The sequence below is a fragment of the Astatotilapia calliptera genome, chromosome 17, assembly GCF_964374335.1.
Source record: "Astatotilapia calliptera chromosome 17, fAstCal68.1, whole genome shotgun sequence".
Classification (NCBI taxonomy): domain Eukaryota; kingdom Metazoa; phylum Chordata; class Actinopteri; order Cichliformes; family Cichlidae; genus Astatotilapia; species Astatotilapia calliptera.
Window position 1 is genome coordinate 23,769,180 of NC_137438.1, and position 22,701 is coordinate 23,791,880.

Here is a 22,701-nt window from a genome sequence, read left to right on the forward strand (position 1 = left end):
CCACATTCTGATGCCCTGTTTGAACTTCAACAGGTTGTCTTGGTCATGTCTGCATGCTTAAATTCACTGATTTGCCACCATGTCATTAAGTGATAGATATTTGTATTAATGAGCAGTTGAACAGGTGTTCTTAACAAAGTGGCTGTTTAGTACGTAAAAGTTTGTCCTGAGCATTCAGACATGTGAAATGGTCCTTATCAGCAGAGTTCATTCAGTTATTATAAATATACTCACCATTACTTTGTCCACAGTGTGTGAAATGTTAAATATTTGTATCTGTCAGTAGCAGTGATGGGCATAACGGCGTTACAAGTAACGGTGTTACTAACGGCGTTACTTTTTTCAGTAACGAGTAATCTAACTAATTACTATTTTAATCGTTACAACGCCGTTACTGTTACTAACAAGAAAATGCGGTGCGGTCGCGTTACTATTCTTCAATAAATAGATGGTTGAAGCTGTCTTCAGCTTACCGCGTTTTATATCAGTTGCAGGGAAGTAGCTGTAAGTAATCTGGGCGCTACAACTTTAAGCAGCTGCGCGCGCTCCCGCGGACGGCAATCACTTTCTGCCCGACGATCACTTTTTGGCACAACACCTGGAGCTAAGGGGCACACGACCACTTTAAGATTACAAAGCAACAAGGTGATATCTATATCAGTTTTCAAATTGTGTTGATAGGACACGCAAAAACCAGAGTCATGATAAACAATATATACACGTTGTTTTTCCTCAATAGTTTCCTCACGTTTACTGTCTAAGGACAGCGCTAGCAAGCACTCTCTGCTTATGACCAAAAAATAAAAAAACAAAACAAAAAACTGCCCTTTCGTGTTGGTGGAAAAATGCACCACGTCAACCAATCAAAAAATGATATGGCGACATGACATTTGGTTGTTTAGGAAGAGGGGGAAGTTTTTGGAGTGACGGCGAGAGAGAGAGAGAGAGGAGAAAAAGAGAGAGAGAGTGAGATGTGAGAGATTTGTGACGTTTAGCGTGTTTGGAGTGTAGTTAATGTGTTGTCTTGTGTAGTTAGTGTGTAGTGTTGTGGATAGATTTGTGTTGTGTGTCAGAACAATGAGGCGACTGCTGTCTCCAGGTAGAAAACAGGAGTGATACACCTGCTGCTGTCAGACCTGCAGGTATCAGGCTGTGATGTTCTCCTTTATAGTGGACAGAAATTTTTGGAGTGGCACAAATAATTTGTGGCATCTTATTGAATGCAAAACACCTGATTGTTGTGTACATAATATCAAGGACTTCCACATTATAAAATCAGCTATTTTGAACAAATTTCACAGTTTTGAAAAAACGTTTCTCCTAAAGTATTGCACTACTTAAGCTTTGAAATGAAATCTCCTATTGGTGTTACTTTTGCTGCACAGTTTGCTCATTCCTCACCCTGCAGCTTAGCTGTCGGTTTGATCTCTTACAGACGAGTGAGTCAGAAGCCTGAGTGTGTGTGTGTGTGTGTTTGTAGGCCTGTCTAATCAAGAGATCTGGAGTCTCCAGGTACATCTGAGGATGATCAAAAGCTACAGAACTGGACTTGGATGTAAAACGGTGGCACAGAAGGAGCTTATAGAGGGTGGAAAAGTGAGCTTTACTTTAAATAAAACTAAGCACTGTGTCCAATTTAAACCAATAAACCCCGATCATCTATTTAAAGGTACAGTTCATCCTGAAAATAAAAATATCTTTACTTTTGCCTGTAGTGCCCTCTGTCCATTACTTTTTAGCAGAGGTGTGGACTCGAGTCACATGACTTGGACTCGAGTCAGACTCGAGTCATTAATTTTATGACTTTAGACTTGACTTGAAAAAATGTTGTAAGACTTGTGACTTGACTTAGACTTTTACACCAATGACCTGGGACTTGAATTGGACTTGAACCGGTTTACTTGAAAAGACTTGATATTTCACCCCAAATATAAAATGTAACATGCATATAGAGATTGAAAATGTGATGTCATTCTGGGGTAGAACCACAAAGGATTCTGGGAACTCGTGGCAAGAAGTACTAGCGCACGCAGGCTTTTAATTGAAATCAGTTATACAGCGATAAAAAGAAACACAAAAAATGGCAAGAAGCTGTTGTATTATTAACTGCAATAGCCGGTCACATGACAGCCACGGGAAGCCGACAGGTAAAGAGATCGGTTGTTATCGGATTACGTCGTTGAAGAGAAATTGTTCGAGCCATGTTTCCGAAGTAACAAAGACGCGACGGATGGCCTGGATCGCAGCCATTCAAAGACCAAATATAACGTCCCAGAACACTCCAGCTCACAGGTTAGTCTGCTCCAAGCATTTACACGAAGGTCAGTGTTTTTTAGTAGTTAATACGTCATTTTCATAACATAATTGGTGATATAGGTTACAAGCAAGTCTGACGCTGAACAGAAATTGTCGCGCTATGCTCCTTTATTTATTGTGCATAAATAGTGAATTGTCCTGACACAATATTGTGTTTCGCTTCTGTTATTATGGTACATTGACAAAAACATATACTTTTATTCACAGGATAAAACAGTTGTTTTGTATCACTAATTGCCCAGTATGATTACAGCATACAGTATTATTGTCACTGCTACATTTCTGTAACGCGTACCAGAAATTATTTCCACTACTAATTAATTACCGTTGAGCTCAAAGGTCCTATTAATAAACGGTTAAGGAATGTGTATTTATGACGACGATTTGTGAGACTGGTAAACTTATGATACGTACGATGGTCTTTCGTTCTACACGGTGCATTTCAAGGTCCTGCACCCATCCGTCGGTAAACTGTACCTGGGCATGTTGCAGTGACCGGAAGTTACTAAACTTCATGAGTGTGTGCACTCACTCCAAGAACCGTATGATTATAAATATGCATATAAATATGCTACGATGAGATAGCTGACTTCATCTAACTAGCAAATGTTGTCCAGGCTACGTTGGTGATGCAGTTTTTTTAAATATGTATGATATTTTTGTCATGCGATTTTAAAGCTGGTCCTACAAGCGCATCCAAGAATAACATGCAGCTTATCTCAGAACTGTCGGTGAAAATTATTCTTGGAGCTAGGTTTAATTGAGCTGCATTTTAAAGAGGTGCAATTTCACAATTTGTGTATATTTTCTAAGTTCACTATTTTGTCATGTGTTGAGAAAAACACAGATTTAAAAATTACATGGTCTAATATTTACATTTAGCATAACTGCAACATTCTTTTTTCGTTTTTTTTTTAAAGACTCGAAAGGACTTGAAATTCAAAATTTCAGACTTGTGACTTTACTTGGACTTTTACACCAGTGACTTGAGACTCGACTCTGACTTGCTTGACATTACTTGAGACTTGACTTGAGACTTGAGGATAAAGACTTGAGACTTACTTGAGACTTGCAAAACAATGACTTGGTCCCACCTCTGCTGGTTAGAGTTGCATGGATCGCAGATTTATCTGTTTTTTGTGAATATAAGCTGCTGACTGGTGAGCAGAAGTTTCAGCTTGGTACGTTAGTGTTCATCAGTTAATCATAAAACATATTTAGTGCTTATAACAAATATATTATGCTAAATAAAGACAGATTTTTCCACAATGTATATGGTAGTAAGAGTTAGTAAACCTCTATTAAAGTCTCCCTCTGCAGTCTGTTGTTTCTTAGATTCAGCATTGAAACTGAATTTAAAACCAAACATAGATGACATTCTGTCGCCTCATCAACCACCAAGATCTCACTGCCTACAGACATTCAGTAACTCTCATTGGATAATGTTAATAAATATCTTTCACTAAATATGAACGTTTTCTACCTGTCCTTGTTTAAATTATGAAAGAAATTATTATGCCTGAGAATCTCTAGAATGTCGAATACTTTCCACTAAACAGTTGTCTTCTACTTTGGTTAGTTTTTTTAACAACCATTTAAAAAACATATTTTGCTTTTGTTTTATTTTTTACTGCAATTCCTGTAGAGTAGCTTTTATAGTGTTAATTCAGTATGTGCTACAAAATAAAAGCCTTTCCTTTACATTAGGTTTGTGGGCATTTTATTTTGAATTGTTCCAATCATGGCACTTCAAAGGAACAGCGCATCACAGGAACAGCCTGTGATGTCACAGTGCACATTCTACTGGAAAACCCTATAAATAGGGGAGACGTTCAACCAACTTTAGTGGATCTCGGATGGCAGAAACACAAAGCAACCTGGTTGTTAAAACAAAGACAAGGCGGACGCAGAGAAACGCAGACGCACACGCTGACGCATCTACAATGGCAGAAGCAAAAATAGAAATGGTCATCACACCAAAACCTGAGGTTGATAAAGCCGCACAACCAAATACTAAAAAGTCTCCTGTGGCACAACCACCAAAGGAAACGGTTGTGAAACCAAAGAAACAAAAAATGCAAAAACAGAAAAGAGTGGCTGAAGAACCAAGAAGAGCAATTACTCGGGCATATGCCCGGGCTCTTCTTGAAGCTCAAAACAGCACGGCTGATGGAGCAAACCCAAAAAATGAAGAAATGCTCCCCATTTCAAATGCAAAGGAGGACATGGAGAGAGAGAGAAATGGGAAGAACCCCAGCAGACAAAACCCTGTGCCTAATGGAGGGACTTGGGAATATCAACCCATTCCCACATTTAGACCCCCGTTTAATCCCTGGCACGAGATTGCTGCTCTCAGACACCAACTGGAAGCCTCCCAATACCATCAGAACGACCTTTACTGTAAAATGGTAGGTGCAAACAAGAGGGCCTCTTATCACCAGTTTCAGGTGAACAAACTTCGTGAAGAAATTCACGAGAACGAGCAAAATCACGAGGAAACGATCAAAGGCCTCATAGAGCAGCTGGAAGAGGCTTCTAGTAATAAGCCCTATGACATCAGTGAGACAGACACTCTCGCAAGTGACAATGAAGCTATGGTCATATTGGATGAGGTGATTGCTACCCTGCAGGACCAAATCAGCCACCCTACCACAGAGCAGTGTGTGGAGTCTGCCACTCCAACCACAGAGGCTTCACACACTGACTCTGTAGGACTGAAGTCCTCTAAGGAGGCTGAATTTGAGCTCAAATGTAGGATTCAGCAAGAGCAAATTGAGATGCTCCAGAAACAGCTCCTAGCAGCTCAAAATCAGCTTGAAGAGCAGGCCGTTAAACATAGGCAGGAGCAGGAGACACTCAACCTGGAAATCAGTGACCTGAAATCCCAGCTCTGCCCCAACAAGGCCCTTCATGATTTGAAGCTAGAGTCTCTGGAGCCAGAGCTGAAAGGGGCCAAAGCTTCCTCACTTAAAATCCCACAGCAGTACAAAGAACAAAATTCCACTGCTGCAAATGAAATGCACAAATTTGAGCTTCCGAAAGAAAACGAGACTGGACAACAGGAGAAGATGGAAAAAGAGGACTCACGGCCATCCACTGCAAGGTCTCTGCAGGAGCCTCAGAAAGAAAAAGACACCACAGAACAACAGAAGATAGAAAAAGAAGAGTCAGCTGCATTTTCTGTACAGGAATCTTTGCAAAGTGTACAAGACAAACAGAAAATGCTCAATGTCAAGGTGGCTGAACTCAAGACTGAAGTTAAGAGCCTGCCAGAGATTCCGCCAAGTAAGAAGAAGAACAAGAAGAAGCGGAACTGTGCGCGTCCCCAATTTCACATAATTGGTGTCAACATCAAGTCCTAAAAATCATATTTATATACAACTAAATTGTCAGTGAACATTTGAACCCCTCTCGGTCAAGACAGAAGGCCACCCCTTCCTGAGCCCGGTTCTGTCAGAGGTTTCTCCCTATTAAGAGGGAGTTTTTCCTCTCCACTGTCGCCAAGTGCTTGCTCATAGGGGATTTGGGGGCTTTTTTTTAACACCAACCACTGAAAAGTTCACTGACATCAAATTTAAGACTCAGCAAATATGGAAATAGTAATTCGTCATCAAGTGAGGAATCATCCATTTAAAACATGTTTGCTGAGTCATATTTAGTTGTATATAAATATGATTTCTGTCACACTAAGGCCAATCACAGACTAATTTGGACAATTGGTAAAAAATAAATAAATTGAAAAAATTGAAAAAAAGTAGTTGTGTCATTGTTTCGTGTAGATTTCAAATAACATGCCATTTTATGTCAACATATTTCTGTTACATTTGTAGTGCTCGTGGTTTTATATTCTTATGATCCTGTTTGTTTGATGAGTATATCCTTCTGCCTTGCTTCACATATTTACTGCTGCTTGGCTAGCTTTAGTCATGCTAGCATCAGCACGGGTAGAAACAGATACACATCAGAGACATCACATGTAGCTTGTGTTTATGTTCAGAGTGACACCTGATTTAAAAGCAGGCAGCAAAGCACTGAGCAGCATATCAGTCAGCACAGAAAACAAATGCCATAAATGTCATCAATTAGGCTGGAATAGTTTGTTTCTAGTGGCTTCTATCAGAGGTGTGGACTCGAGTCACATGACTTGGACTCGAGTCAGACTCGAGTCATTAATTTTATGACTTTAGACTTGACTTGAAAAAATGTTGTAAGACTTGTGACTTGACTTAGACTTTTACACCAATGACCTGGGACTTGAATTGGACTTGAACCGGTTTACTTGAAAAGACTTGATATTTCACTCCAAATATAAAATGTAACATGCATATAGAGATTGAAAATGTGATGTCATTCTGGGGTAGAACCACAAAGGATTCTGGGAACTCGTGGCAAGAGGTACTAGCGCACGCAGGCTTTTAATTGAAATCAGTTATACAGCGATAAAAAGAAACACAAAAAATGGCAAGAAGCTGTTGTATTATTAACTGCAATAGCCGGTCACATGACAGCCACGGGAAGCCGACGGGTAAAGAAATCGGTTGTTATCGGATTACGTCGTTGAAGAGAAATTGTTCGAGCCATGTTTCCGAAGTAACAAAGAGGCGACGGATGGCCTGGATCGCAGCCATTCAAAGATCAAATATAACGTCCCAGAACACTCCAGCTCACATGTTAGTCTGCTCCAAGCATTTCCACAAAGGTCAGTCTGCTGTTGTAGTTAATGCGTCATTTTCATAACATAATTGGTGATATAGGTTACAAGCAAGTCTGACGCTGAACAGAAATTGTCGCGCTATGCTCCTTTATTTATTGTGCATAAATAGTGAATTGTCCTGACACAATATTGTGTTTCGCTTCTGTTATTATGGTACATTGACAAAAACATACTTTTATTCACAGGATAAAACAGTTGTTTTGTATCACTAATTGCCCAGTACGATTACAGCATACAGTATTATTGTCACTGCTACATTTCTGTAACGCGTACCAGAAATTATTTCCACTACTAATTAATTACCGTTGAGCTCAAAGGTCCTATTAATAAACGGTTAAGGAATGTGTATTTATGACAACAATTTGTGAGACTGGTAAACTTATGATACGTACGATGGTCTTTCGTTCTACACGGTGCATTTCAAGGTCCTGCACCCATCCGTCGGTAAACTGTACCTGGGCTTGTTGCAGTGACCTGAAGTTACTAAACTTCATGAGTGTGTGCACTCACTCCAAGAACCGTATGATTATAAATATGCATATAAATATGCTACGATGAGATAGCTGACTTCATCTAACTAGCAAATGTTGTCCAGGCTACGTTGGTGATGCAGTTTTTTTTAATATGTATGATATTTTTGTCATGCGATTTTAAAGCCAGGCCTACAAGCGCATCCAAGAATAACATGCAGCTTATCTCAGAACTGTCGGTGAAAATTATTCTTGGAGCTAGGTTTAATTGAGCTGCATTTTAAAGAGGTGCAATTTCACAATTTGTGTATATTTTCTAAGTTCACTATTTTGTCATGTGTTGAGAAAAACACAGATTTAAAAATTACATGGTCTAATATTTACATTTAGCATAACTGCAACATTCTTTTTTCGTTTTTTTTAAAGACTCGAAAGGACTTGAAATTCAAAATTTCTGACTTGTGACTTTACTTGGACTTTTACACCAGTGACTTGAGACTCGACTCTGACTTGCCTGACATTACTTGAGACTTGACTTGAGACTTGAGGATAAAGAAGACTTGAGACTTACTTGAGACTTGCAAAACAATTACTTGGTCCCACCTCTGCTTTTTAGCTACTGTTGTTTAAAAATATTTTGCATTAGTGCAAAATTTAGTTTTCTCTGTTATATAGATACCGTGGTTGTATTTGTGAGGTGCATCAGATCAGACTACTGCTACAGTAATGCAGTCATATGGACATACAGTTAGGTCTGTAAATTACAGTTTCTGTAGTTTTGCTTCTGTAGTCCACCACAATGCAGTGGGCAAATCAGCAATCTGGTACATTATTAAAAAAGAATGAATGCACTAACCATGGTATTATTTCCATGGTTAATAAAACAATTTTACAACATCTAACCAAGTCATGAAAACTCCCGAATAGGAAGGTGTAACATTGCCACAGTTTACAAGAGATGTCTTCATGAATGTAAATACGGATGTTTACAGCAAGGTGCAAACCCCTGTTTACACTTAAGAACAAGAAGGCCAAATTAGACTTTGCCAGAAAACATCTAAAGAGCCTGCACAGGTCTTAAAAACATTCTTTGGACACATGAGACCAAGATTAACTTATACCAGAAAACAAGTGAAACAGCCCATGATCCCAAGTAAATCACATCATCTGTCAAACATGGTAGAAACAGTATTACGGCATGGGGCATATATGGCTACCAGTGGAACTGTGTCATTATTGTTTTTTTGATGATGTGATTACTGATAGACAAAGCAAGATCTCTGCTCAGACTCAGCCAAATATTGGAAAACTGATCAGATGATGGTTCACAGTGCAAATAGATAATGACCCAAAGCACAGCGCAAAAGCAACCCAAGAGTTCTTCAGTGGCCAAGTGCGTCAACTCATCTTAATCCAACAGCAGCTTTTCAGTTACTGGAAACAAAACTGAGGGCAGAGAGACCCACAAACATGTAGCAGCTGAAAGGAAATTGCAGTAAAGAACTGGCAGAACATCTCAAGTGAACAAACAGCATTTGTCTATTTGATTAAAACCCTGGCGCTGAAGCTGAAAGCCTGCAAGCTGAGCAGCTAAGAAGGGATGCCATGAAAGTTTGCATTCCGTCCTGCTGTCACAAGAATGTGTCTCATTATTGGGAGATGGAGGCATTCTTTGATGTCAAATGTAGTTTGGAAGAATTACATTTTATTTGTGGATTTTACTGGAGCAACTGATTTTTGGGAAAGTGAGATGTACACTGAGTTTATGCCAGGCAAATGGCAAGTGGTTCCATTTTATTATCTCTAGGTATCTCCAAAACTGGGCAGCTGACTCCAAAACAATCTTGATGTATAAAATGGCACTGAGTAAACTTTGCCTTTAAAGACAGGAAAACATCAGGGTAGGGATGTGCACACCTCATCCTCCATCAGGTTTTAATTTTCATTCATATCCACTCCCTGAACTGAATTGTTTGTATTCCCCAGAGGGTGAAGCAGCACTTCAGAGCAACAATGACAAGGTCACAGATCTCCCGGATCTCTGGAGAGTTTGTCTGCCACATCGGTTAGTGCTTTATTATTAGCTCCAGGACAATTAGGTGGGCTGGAGAGGGGTTAGCGTGAACACTTCTTTCTCTGTCATCCAGAGCTTTGGATGGGCAGTAACACTCCCTCAGCTGCTCCCTCGATGCCATAGAGGGGCTAAAAATACCAGACAAAAACAAAAACGACACAACAACCCACACAGCAGAGCAGAGGAAGCAAGAGAAAGGGACAGAGATGTTGGCACAGTGTGAGAAACGAGACCTCCTGATCCAACTTTTGTTTTGGTGTTTGTGATCTTTACAACTGGAAGAAAAAAACAAAAATGTTTAGGACATTTCTTTATGACTAGTTAATTCACTGGTTATTTATGCCTATAAAATGCCCAAAAGAGTTAAACATGGCACCCAGAGCCCAGTTCTGTATGTTCAGTTGGTTGTTTTCTAGGAATGAACAACAGCCCCAAACTGAAACTGTAAAAAAACAAGAAAAAAGATTTACATAAAAAAAATGTGGTCAAAATAATTCATTTGGGCTTTAAAAAAAACATTTTTTACTTTTTCAGTATCAAATTTTTTTAGGATTTCGGTATCAAATCACTTTTTCAAAGGTATACAACTTTTGACTGCGATTTAGCTACATCGTTTTTAAATTCTTCTTTTTTTCTCATTAGTTCCCATGATGACAGAATTTCAAGAAACTTTTACTAAAAACATAAAACCTACAGTTTAAAAAAAGTGAGGAGTCTGAATACTTTCTGAAGCCACTGTATGTACTTTAGCTTTCATGTGAAGACGACAGACAAAGCAGGACAGCAATTGTTGTACAGCTGAATAACTGTTATTTGAACATTCATTCATCTACATGTCATGTTATGGTTCTTAAATGAATGTTGTGCATGGTACCTGAATGTGTCATAAAGTGCAGGAAGACTGGGGACAAATGCAGACTGCAGAGACAAGCTAGCAGTTTAAAACAAAAGAAACAAGCCTTTATTGTTGCATATAATCTCCAAAAAATCAAAAGACACTGGAGAAACCATGTGGAATATAGTAAGAGTTAATGAGGCAGGAAACCAGGCAAACTATAAATACACATGAGATAACGAGGGAAGCGGAAACAGGAGGGAACCTAAACACAGCTGAACATAATTAAGGTAAATGACATACAGTAAGTAAAGCAAGACAATATACAAGGGAGACAAGCTAATGAGAAGTAAAACACGAAGTAGCTCAGCACAGACAGCAGACCTACACAGCAAATGTGTACAAGAATACTAGTGGAGGCTGCAGTAACATTAACCAAAATACAAAGAATCAGATATAAATGATCTATAGACACTAACAGAAACTATATTTTAAAAGAAACCAGTCAAGAAATGCCTACACAATATACTTAACACATAAATAAAGATAGAAAACTAAAAAGCACGTCTGAACTCTGGAAGGCAACTGCTGTGTGATCACAGCCAAACACACTGTCAGTTAATCATTGTTCTATTAAAAAAAACAGACATGAATTTCTTTTGTTTGCTTTTGCTACAGTGACAAAGCAATTAAGCTGGGATTAAAACTACACCGTTACCAGTTGCAGTGGAAAATTCACATCAGGAGTAGCTGAATTCATTATTTTCCCTGTGTTATTAGCCTGTGGCGCTTAGCCTCAGCACACACTTCACTCAGGCTTTTATTTTGTGAGCTTAGACACAAAATTAGCATCCTGAACCATCCTGCTGGAGTCTCTGCTGTGCAGCAGCATGTTCTTCGGCTCTTCACTCAGCATTGGACACGGTTTGACGTCTCCAGCTGCAGCCATTAACTGCCACACCTGCAGCCAGTCAGAGTGGGAGGGCATAAATAATTTTTTTTTCTGAAACAAGCTGCCGGAGGGCAGAAAAAAAATCTGGGAGCAAAGAAAGCTGGCAAAGAAATACAAAAACTTTTGGTCAATAAAATATCCGACACAGGTCTGGAAATGAGTCAGAAATACTCTACAAGAAAGCAAATAACCACAATTCTAAAAAGTCCATTTTGTGAAAAGCTCCGTTTAAATCACGGCTACATCATTAATCCTGATCAGTGGATCAATTGTGTCTTCCTAAATGAGATCAAATCATCAAATAGACCCTCAGCAGCGCCATTAGTCGCCACATCTGTACTTCATTCAATCACTGAGGTTTTTCTGCGACTCCACTAGGTTTATTGGACTTAATGAAGAGAAGGAGAGTAGTGTAAAACAGGCGAAAGCGTAGAGGTGGGTGGGTGGGCAGCAGATGTGAAGCTGCTGGAGCCTCCCGGTCGCTGCGACAGGAAGTCAGCAGCTGGAGACGTCCATCAGAGTGAGGGAGAGGGCATTAGTGAGGTCACGTGACTGGCTGGATGAGGGCGAGGCGAGCCTGTTTGCAGAGATAATTAGTCCACATGGCATTCAGCCTCTAATCTGACTCACAGAGGGAGAAACTCAAAGGAAGAGAAACTGAGAAAAACAGAGAGTCGAGGTCTAAAGTCAAACATGAACAGTTGTCTTTCTGACGTACTGGAGGGAGACCAGTTTGGACGGGTTAGTGTTCAGGGGTCACCGCAGGACCCACATCAGCAAAATCAGCAACAGGCCACGTATGAATGAGCACAAATGAACATGATGCCTGCGGGACAGTTGACCAGTTTTGGCTTGAATTGTGCCCACGCTGCGAAAACACTCCTGGTTATTCCTCTGGCTGCATGTGAAAAACAAAAAAATCTTGTTTTTAGACAATAAGACAGAAAAGTACAACATTATAAACCTTTAATATTGGCTGAGATGATGGCAGGTTTAAATGTAAACCTCAAGTGACTGAGTAGGATCATTAACAACCCCAAAGGAAAGTGTTTTATGACTCTTTGTGTTTTTCATAAATCTGTGGTCAGAAGTTACAACCACTCATCAGTGGCTTAGTCTGCATAGCTGGCAATAAGCTGGACTTGTTCCCGGTGGGTGATGGGCTCTGCCAGGGCTCCCCTTTGTCACGATTCAATTCATAACTTTTACCGACAGAATTTCTAGGCGTAGCCGAGTGGCAGAAGGCTTTCACCTGGGTGGTCTCAGGATATCATCTCTGCTTTTTGCGGATGATGTGGTTCTGCTGGCTTGATCGGGTGATGGCCTCCAGCTTGCCTTGGAACGGTTCGCAGCCGAGTGTGAAGCGGTGGGACTGAGAATCAGCACCTCCAAATCTGAGGCAATGGTCCTCAGTCGGAAAAAGGGTGGAGTGCCGACTCCAGGTCAGGGACGAGTTTCTGCCCCAATTAAGGGGGGATTGAGTATCTCGGGGTCTTTTTCACAAGTGACGGGAGAAGGGAGGGGAAACAGACAGACGGATTGGTGCTGCGGCTGCAGTGATGTGGACGCTGTACGCTGTACGTGCAGTGGTGAAGAGAGAGCTGAGTGAAAAAGCGAAGCTTTCAGTTTACCAGTTGATCTACATCCCTATCCTCACCTATAGCCATGAGCTGTTTGTAATGACCGAAAGAACGAGATTGCGGATACAAGCGGCAGAAATGAGCTTCCTCCGAAGGGTGGCTGGCCTCTCCCTTAGAGATAGGATGAGGAGTTTAGCCGTAATGGGAGGCAGACCCAGGACATGCTGGAGAGATTATATTCTCCAGCTTGTCCAGGGGAATACAGGGAGAGAGAGGTCATGGCTTCTCTGCTTAGGCTGCTGCCCCCGTGACCCAGCCCCGGATAAGCGGAGGAAGAGGGATGGATTTGATCTAATTCACATCTCCACTAATATTTGGATAAATGTCCTTTAGCGAGTTGCACACTGAGTAGACACTTTTGGTATCCATCAACAAACTTCTGGCATAACTTTCGCTCACGTTTGACCAATCCTCTCTGGAGAATTGGTACTTGCTTGGACTGATCAGTACCATTGTTCTGAGTACTGAGTGCTGTCAAACAAATCTTTTTTATGTTGGCAAAGAGAAACTACCAATTGTAGTCTGGATTATCAAGACTAACAAAAGGTTAATGGGTTATGTCCTTTGCAGAACCTTCAGCACCACAGAATTTTTAAGTGAGTGCATGTATATATTTAAACCTGTATGCATACTTTTGACCCTGTATGGATTAGAGAAAATCCAATATAAATCGAAACGTACCTAACTTGTTTTTTTTAAGTTATTAAAGATGCTGTGAAATCATTCCACATTAAAAAGACTGCCATGACATTCATGTTTGAAATTTCTGAGCACAACTGTAGCTGTACTGTTTCTTTTATCTATGACTGATATTTTAAACTTATTATCCTCATGGGATTAATTATGGCTGAAAGGATTCATGAAGCATCTGCCTCACGGCTAATTTCTAACTAAATAAGAACAATGCCAATAAATGCCTTTTAATTATGATCGGAAGATAGAATAAACAGTAAAAACTTCCTATGGTTGCCACAATATCTATTACACATTTTACAGTTAAGAAAATGTTCACAAACACGTTGTCCAAAATCTCCCTTCACAAAACAAACAGACCTCACTTCAGCTGTTCTAGCAATGAAAAACACTCGCTGTCAAACGAGGCAGAGCAGCAGGCTGCATCGTGTATGATGGACCGACTCTTTATGGGATACTGAAGCCTGCTGTCTTCATTGGATTAGATTACATTAAATCCAGAAACATGCCAATTCACATACTCGCAGTCTGTTAACAAGCAATCGGTGGATCGAGATGAGAAGCGTGCTGAGAGCACAACGGAGGAAATTTGGCTCACGTAGCATTTTTTTGAAGACATAGCACAGCACAGCAATACACAGTGTGTATTTCATGAGCTGTTCAAAGTCTGACACAACGTGCCCTTAAGATAGAAATATTAAAAAAGGTATTAGTGTTACTTTATTTTGGGATGATGATCCATTGGATGATGCTGCCCTTGATGTTTGGCAAATGTAAACAGAAATCCAGGAACTAATTGTAATAAGTCAGTATTTTTAGTCTATATTTGGCCAAATAAAGCCATTGCAACTCAATTAGCAGCTCCTGTTTTTAATTGTGGGATATAAAAGCTACAACTAAACATTTATTTAATGGGACTGTGGTTTGTTTTTGAGTCTTACTCACTAAAGCGTTCAAAGCTCACACACATTCGTACAGCGCTTTATCGCACACACTCACACTTCTTTTTGTCTGCAGCAGCTGTGTTGCTTTTAGTTTGTATTACCTGCTGAACCTCCACATATTTTCCTAATATTATACTTTTATCTTGATTTTATAAATTCCAGTGCTTTGCTGGCAGCAGACCTGTCTGTGCTTGTGATTGGGAAGATGCTGCCAGTGTCACCTCTTTGCTGTAAACACCTGTGGATTAGGAAAGTCTGGGTTAACTTATTAAGTTGATAAGCACTTCTGTGGTGAGCCTGATTGGTGAAGCCAGATAAGAAAAAGATATCCCTGATGTGTTGAACTTGCTTTGAAGGCACTGCTAACTAGTAAAGCTTTAACCCAAGTGCAGTTGCGAAAACCATCAAGCGCTACGATGAAACTGGCTCACACGAGGAAAGAAGGAAGAAGGAATTCCAAGAGTCACCTCTGTTGCTGAGGTTAAATTCATCTGAGTCACCAGCCTCAGAAATCACAGCTTAACAGCACCTCAGATCAGAGCCCAGATAAATGGCACACAGAGATCCAGCAGAAGACACATCTCTGCATCAACTGTTCAGTGGAGACTGCAAAAATCAGGCCTTTATGGTCACACAGCTACTAAGAAACCACTACTAAGAAAAAGCAAAAAGCAAAAGAAATTTGTTTGGGCCAAGAAACACAAGGAATGAACATTAGACCAGTGGAAGTCTGTGCTTTGGTCTGATGAGTCCAAATTTGAAATTTGTGGTTCCACCCGCCCTGTCTTTGTGCAACACAGAAAAGGTGAACAGATGGTCTCTACATGCATGGTTCCCACCGTGAAGCATGGAGGAAGAAGTGTGATGGTGTGTGGGTGCTTTGCTGATGACACTGTTGAGGATTTATTCGAAACTGAAGGCACACTGAACCAGCACGGCTACCACAGCATCCTGCAGCGACATGCCATCCCATCCAGTTCGCGTTTAGTTAGACCATCATTTATTTTTCAACAGGACAATGACCCTGAACACACCACTAGGCTGTGTAAGGGCTGTTTGACCAAGAAAGAGAGTGATGGAGTGCTGCGCCAGACGGCCTGGCCTCCACAGTCACCTGACCTAAACTCAATCGAGATGATTTGGGATGAGGTGAACCACAGAGTGAAGGCAAAAGGGCCAACAAGTGCTCAGCATCTCTGGGAACTCCTTCAAGACTGGTGGAAAACCATTTCAGGTGACGACGAAGCTCATTGAGAGAAAGCCAAGAGTGTGCAAAGCAGTAATGAAAGCAAACGGTGGCTATTTTAAAGAATCTAAATTATAAAACATGTTTTTAGTTATTTCACACTTTTTTGTTTGCTAAATAATTCCATATGTGTTCATTCATAGTTTTGATGCCTTTAGGGAGAATCTACAATGTAAATAGTCATAAAGAAAAATCATTCAATGAGACAGTGTGTCAAAACTTTAGAGTGGTAGAAAGTGTGTCCTGCAATGTAAAATGTAGCATTTACCCTAAACTGTAAAACAGCAAATGCAGATTGCTGGTAGCATCCTGCTGCAAAATGTGATTTACTTACACCAGCTGACCCCAGAGCAGTTAGAGGGTCAACAGAAACAGACTTTAACCATCAAAGGACATATGGAGAAGCTAATCGCTAAAATTAGATTGTGTTCAGTGTTTCTGTGAGTCAGTCCAAAGAGAGCGCCGAAGTTCTCAACAAATGAACCTTTAATCAAACTCAGACTGTCTTCTGCAAACTGCTGGAGTCTGACATTTAAGTCTTTTTCTTTGTGTGCTGAATAAAAATATTCTGGTATGCCACCAGACCTAATAATAAATTTAATTAAAATACAATTTTTGTTATCCTCCACATGCCATTTCTATCCATTTAACAAGCTACGTGTGTCATATTTGTCAAAGAGTATAATTGCCAAAATTAATGATTTATGGAACAACAAACACAGAAAGAGAAAACCAAAGTTAGCATTGGAGAACAAAAAACAATTACAGAGCATGTCCAGTGTGAATAACCCTGTTTTATGAGACATAAAGAAGAGTGGGGAGATTATGTCATGCCCAGAAAGAGGAAAGAGAAGAGGTTAGGGAAGAAAAGAAAATTGAAAGCAAATAGTCAAAAAGGTAATGGAAGAAAACAGGAGCTGGGATGAGGAGAAAGAGTGGGATAAATGGAAAGATAATGGAAAATGAAAGGAATATACTGTATAAGATATGATTACATGTAAGGAAAAGGATAAAAAGAAACAGGAGATGTACAGTAAAGAGAGAAAAGGACAACAATAAGACGAGGGAGGGGACAGAAAGAAAGGAAAGGATGGGAGAGATAAGGGAAGGAAAAGGGGAGATGAGAGGAAATGAAAGGGGGGAACAACAAGGAGGAGACATTTAAAGAGGAGCTGCTCAGCCACAGCTGGAGCTCAGCGAGGAATGAATGGGCTAGATTGAACTCTGTGACACAAGTAGTGATTACTAGTTTGAAGTGTGCTGTTTTTGCAGCTCGGCAGTGAAGCCCAGCAGGCCGAGACCAATCTATGGACACAACAGAACACTGCAGAAAACTTGTTTCATTTCAAGTATGTGCTGATTTTTTTTAAAGGTGAATAAATGCTCGCTGAGCTCTTTGAGCTGACAGGCAGGCAAACAGACTCCTGGATGGTCCGCAGAGGCGATGGACTGAAGTGCCACTCAAACGTGATGGCAGATCAAACAGAGTGAGACCACAGACATGTCCAGACATGACACGACATTATTACTACTGTGTTAAGGTTAGACAGCCGCCTCTCCGGGGCCCCGAAGCCTCCTCTTATTTGTTTTTAGTTGTCGTGTTTCCATCTGTCCTCTTCTTGCTTTGCAATCCAGAAAATCGTCCTTGTCTTCATTTATATTGTGCTCAGGAATACTTTAACAGCAGAGATGGTGTGTGCATGTTCATCAGAGCAGAACATCAAATAATACCCAGTAATGTGGAAAATAAACAGGCAAGCGAATAGCAGCGTCATAACTCCTGTGTCATATCAGGAGTGAAACGGAGACAATCGCAGCAGCTGGATGGCGTTTCTTCACAGAAACAAGGTCAGCTTTTGCTGCTGATCGCTCGTACATGTTCCAAAACAAATCATACATCCAGTTCTTGTTTATTTTCTTGAACTGTATAGTTCATGTCAATTTATTCTCCAGCTCCTCGTTTGAAATTTAAACTTTAATCTGGGTTGGGTCCCAGACAGAAGAATGGCTGATTGTTTAGGTGATCGTTTGTCCATTTTGTTCATTTATCCAGTCGGTCTGTTTCAGAGACAATCACAGGTGAAAATGTTCACTTTAAATGCGTCAGAATACCTTCGATACCAACAAGTGAATCTCTGACAGCCCCAGCCGTTGGATGGTCACATATGATCATCTTATCAGGGTTTTTCCTTGCCAAGGATCTGGGAGGTGGACTACACATGACTTGCAACAGAGGAAAATGTGTCAGTGACTCATTGTTCGATGGCTGTTATTGAATCACTTACGTACACGTTGATGAGTTTTATAGATCATGCCGTTGATTGATCACAAGAGAAAGGAGGCTGATTATATAAATTCTCACTGGTAGAACACAAAGTTGTTAATGTTGACCTCGCAGTCATTTAGATGTTGCCGACTAAATCTGAGGATTTTTGTTAAAGAGCAGCGGAGAACTTGAGAAGTTAATGTGCTGTGTTAACCTAATCTGCCACTTGTAGTCACGTTATTTTGAAGTTACGTTTTTGGCAACGACATTGTTTTTTTTTCTTTGGTAATTTTTGTTCTATGCAACACTAGAGAGGACATTAAATCAAACAAATAATTTTAATTTGCAGGATTTAGCCAAAGTTTTGCATTACATACATTTTTCATTTTTATACAGTCCCTATCTTCAGAGACTTCAAGATAACTGGGCAAACTAACATATATGCTTTCTAAATATAAGGATTGTTTTTTTAAATACTTGGATTCAATGACTGGACGTCACCAAATGCCGTGTCTCCTCCCTTGAGATGCTCTGCCAGGCCTTTGTTTCAGCCACGTTCAGCTGCTGCTTGTTTGTGAGTGTCTCTACCTTCAGTTTTGTCTTCAGTGGCTGAAAAGCTGCTCTGCTGGGCTGAGATCAGGTGACCGACTTAGCCATTGAAGAATATCCCATTTCTTTGTCGTGAGAAACTCTCGGGTTGCTTTTGCAGTTTTGCAGCATTTGGCTGAATCTGAGCCGAGAGTATCGGTAGTCACATCATTAATAAACACTCGTGAGTCGGTTCCACTGACAGCGATGTCATAACGTTGGCTCCACCGCGTTTGACAGATAATGTTGTAGGCTTCAGATCATGAGCTGCTTCTCTCGTTCCGCATTTTTCTCTCTCTATTATTCTGGTACAAGTTAATCTTGGTTTCAGGTTTTCAAAGAATGTTTTTCAGAGCTGCGCTGGCTCTTTTAAATGCTTTCTGGCAAAGTCTAATCTGGCCTTTCTGTCCTTGAGCATAACCAGTGTTTATGTGCATTTGTTGCAAACCTTCTTCTAGATTTTTAAAAAATTGCTTAATTTGTCAGGACATGTGAGCTAAGAAATTACACCGCATCCCACAAGATGAATCGCCTGTGCAGGAGTGACTGAAGTTGCCAAACGTCACTTCCTATAGAGGTTCAATGCCTGCAGGTCTGTTAACCGTATTAAGAATGAGGTACAAGATACAAGATGCAAGATGGTGTGTGTGACAGGTTGTAGAGGTCCCAGGTTGTTTGACAGAGTATTACAATGCTTTTGATAACAGCAGGGAGACAGCTGGCGATGTGCTTTATAGGCTTGGCATTTACCCAGAATGCTCAAACTGCGACTTTACAGCTCGACAGATGCCACTGCTGGTTGGCGAGACAGTTATCCAGTCAGTCTGTTTCAGAGGCAATCTGATGACTTTTCACGGGTCCAAATGTCCACTTCAAATGCTTCAGGATGCCTACGATACCAGTGACTGGATCCCTAACAGTCCCAGCTGTTAGGTGCTAATAGCATGTTAGCAGGCCAAACATTCTTTTTATTTTGGTCACATAATATTATCTTATTTGTTTTTTTTTCCCTAGCCGAGCAGCAAAAACAGTCCACATACAGTAAAAGCAACAAGTCTGTGCATTTTCCTCTTATTCCTCATCATTTCATTAGCAACATTTCTATGAAACCCAAATTATTAACAAATTATTCTATGACAGCCTGGCCAGAGGTTTGTTTTTTTGTTGCTGTTGTTTTTTCATTAAGTGTGATTAGAACATTATAGGAACATCTCTTAATATCCTGCTGATTTTAGTGTTCATCCAACTCATTTGTGCTTTATTAATGCAGTGACTCTGCTGGTGTTAAGTGGCCTGCTCTTTTAAAAGCGTACTTTCTGGAAGTCTGTACCCAGGCTCTGTACTGCTGGAAGAACAATGTGATTATGGAGCAACAGGCAGCTTAAATAGAATTTTCTCCTCATGTGATCCAGAAAAAACAGCCACATGTTGTGTTTCTAAAGCAACAGAAATCAGGCTTTTCAATATCCATCTGTGGAGGCTGTGTTTTAAAATGCAGTTTCAAACATGAGGAACTTTTTCAGAACATTTTCTTTTATTAAGATTACTTAAAAGAGTGTTTATTAGACGAAAAAGAAAGGCCACTAGGTTTGTGTATCAAATAAAAGCCTCTTGCATTAAGCCTTTTATGTCCGCTGACAGTGATGACTTGAAAGCATTAGTATCCTCCTTGAATTGCCTTTCATGTCTTAATAATACGACCTTCATCTCAGCTAGTTGGGACAGCGTTTCACTTTTTCACTGAAGATAAAGTTTTATTCTGCCATGTGAGGAGAATTTTTGCACAAGTCGAGGAACGTGTCAGGCTACATTTCACTGTGTGTTATACTTGTATAACTATGCATGTGACAAATAAAGAACCTTGAACCTTGAACTTGAACCTTTAACTCTCAAACATCTAAGAACTCAACCCTAACCATAACTCTAACTCTAACTCCAGGTAGACAGAATATGTCATTTTTGTTTTTATTAAACTGTTCTCTCAGACACAAAGAAAACAATCATTTTAACAGCTCCAGATTCAAAAAGACTTCATTTTCCAAATGAAGTCTTTTTTCCTTTTTAAAACTTGGGTTAGGGTTGAGTTCTTAAGCCTCTGAGGGTTAACCTTTTTGTTAATGGCACAGTGATTTCTGGAAGTGTTCTTGAGGTCATGCAGTCATTTCCATGACTGTTTTTAATGCGGTGCTGTTTTTAATCAACATTCATAACAAAAGAAATAGTGGATCAATAAAAGTCGACAGGTAAAGTCTGACAATACCGGACTTAAAAATTATTCCTGTGAACAAAACCCCTTCATGTTATATCCACGTGGGCCAAACCATGAGAGTTGGATTATTTTATAACTCATATATATAAAGCTTAAAGATAGAGGTGAGGACACTTTGATTTAAGACTGTTTCTCTTTCAAACAGATAGCTGTTTTCAGCATGTGTCCCTCTGCATTGTAACTATGAAGTATGAGGACAGTCAGCTGTAAACGGTGATGCTTGTAGATGACGTAGATATTAGCTGTGTGCACTTCTCAAGGAAGTTAAAATAAGTCAGATATCAACAGTATAACTTTCATTTCGTTTTGATATTGACATGCACTGATAAACCAGAAATGAAACTGTTTTTGCATGCTGCATTCTCATGTACGTTGTGGGATTTTTTGGGTTGTGGCTAGGGATGGGTACCGGTGTCCGGTGCCATGATGGCACCGGTTCTGACATAAACGGTAGTAACCAGACCGAAAAGCAGCGCAGATTTCGGTGCTTTATTTCGGTGCTTTTTTTTCCTGAGCTGTGATACACTTTAGATTCTAGCCAATCATTTTACGTTTCCGAGGATAGTAGGCGGGGCCAGGTACGTTCTGTTAGAGCAGAGCTACAGATTAAAAATGTCCAAGGCGAAGCGGTCAAAAGTATGGCTGTACTTCATAGCAAAATTTGCAAACTCAGCAGCCTGCAACAAGTGCTTTAAGCTGATACTGTGATACTGTCAAAGGAGCTAACACCTCGAATCCGATGAAACACCTGGCGACGCATAGCGTTTTTTTTAAAAGCCCAGAAATGCGCCGTATTTGATAGCTTGCTGCGAGACCTCACACCGAGCACATCTACTGCGGGTGGGTTGCCTGTTATGCAACATCCCCCAAAAACACGAAGAGGAGAGTCCTGGCCCCTAGCCCTGCCAGTGTAGCAGAAATGATGACGGATGATGGTGGCAGCAGCCGTTCTTCTCTGCGTGAGTAGCTAATTTACGTTGAGTAGGCTAACCACGTTATTACATTAATGCATGTAAGGTGAACTAGCAAACATCATCATAGCTACATGCGGCTGTCCTCTTGTTTGATGGCAGATACTCCCTTCACCCTGGCTAAAAAGGCTAAAATGACCAAAGAAAAAGTGGAAAACAGTTAAACATGAGAGGTTTAGGCCAAAGTTTGTGTTTTTTCCATTGATTTAAGCACTGCTTCCAGCCAAGAGTGATACCATATATGCCCCATAGCTGCAGAAAAGGCTAACATTGTTATATTTTTACAAAAAACAGCTGAACATGAGAGGTTTTTGGACCAATTTTGTGTTCTCCATTCTTTAAGCACCGGTTTGAGCACCGGCACCGTTTCAAAAGTACCGATTTGGCACCGGTATCGGATAAAACCTAAATGATACCCATCCCTAGTTGTGGCTATGAAATCTGAGCTCTGTTTTAACAAAGGTTCCAGAGTGTGAACCATCAGTATGCAAACATGCATGTGAAATATTTGGATGAACTATCAGTGGGCAAAAGTGATTCATTTCATGAGCATAAATTACTCATTTGCAATGCAAAATATTAAAAAGCAGCCTGTTTCATATGCACAAGTGATCTCTTTCTCGGCTCTTTTCTGGAGGCATCAGAAGAAGTCGTGTTTCAGTTTCTGATCTGAACAACACCTCATATATATACTAATTCACACATCAGCAGCTGTACATCTCT

At 40.3% G+C, this 22,701-nt stretch overlaps 1 protein-coding gene across 2 annotated transcripts in view; it reads left to right on the forward strand.

Annotated features, from left to right (window-relative positions):
• The window catches only part of nrip2 (nuclear receptor interacting protein 2), a 48,393-nt gene that overhangs the window by 10,107 nt on the left and 15,585 nt on the right, over positions 1-22,701 (forward strand). The window contains exon 1 of one of the 2 annotated variants that reach the window (XM_080291432.1): positions 21,718-21,966. The exons of the other annotated variant lie outside the window; for it this stretch is intronic. Within the exon in view, the coding sequence (XP_080147558.1) occupies positions 21,937-21,966 (30 nt within the window). The 5' untranslated portion in view covers positions 21,718-21,936. Of the gene's footprint in view, positions 1-21,717; positions 21,967-22,701 lie in introns of those variants that run through there. 2 annotated transcript variants of the gene reach the window in all.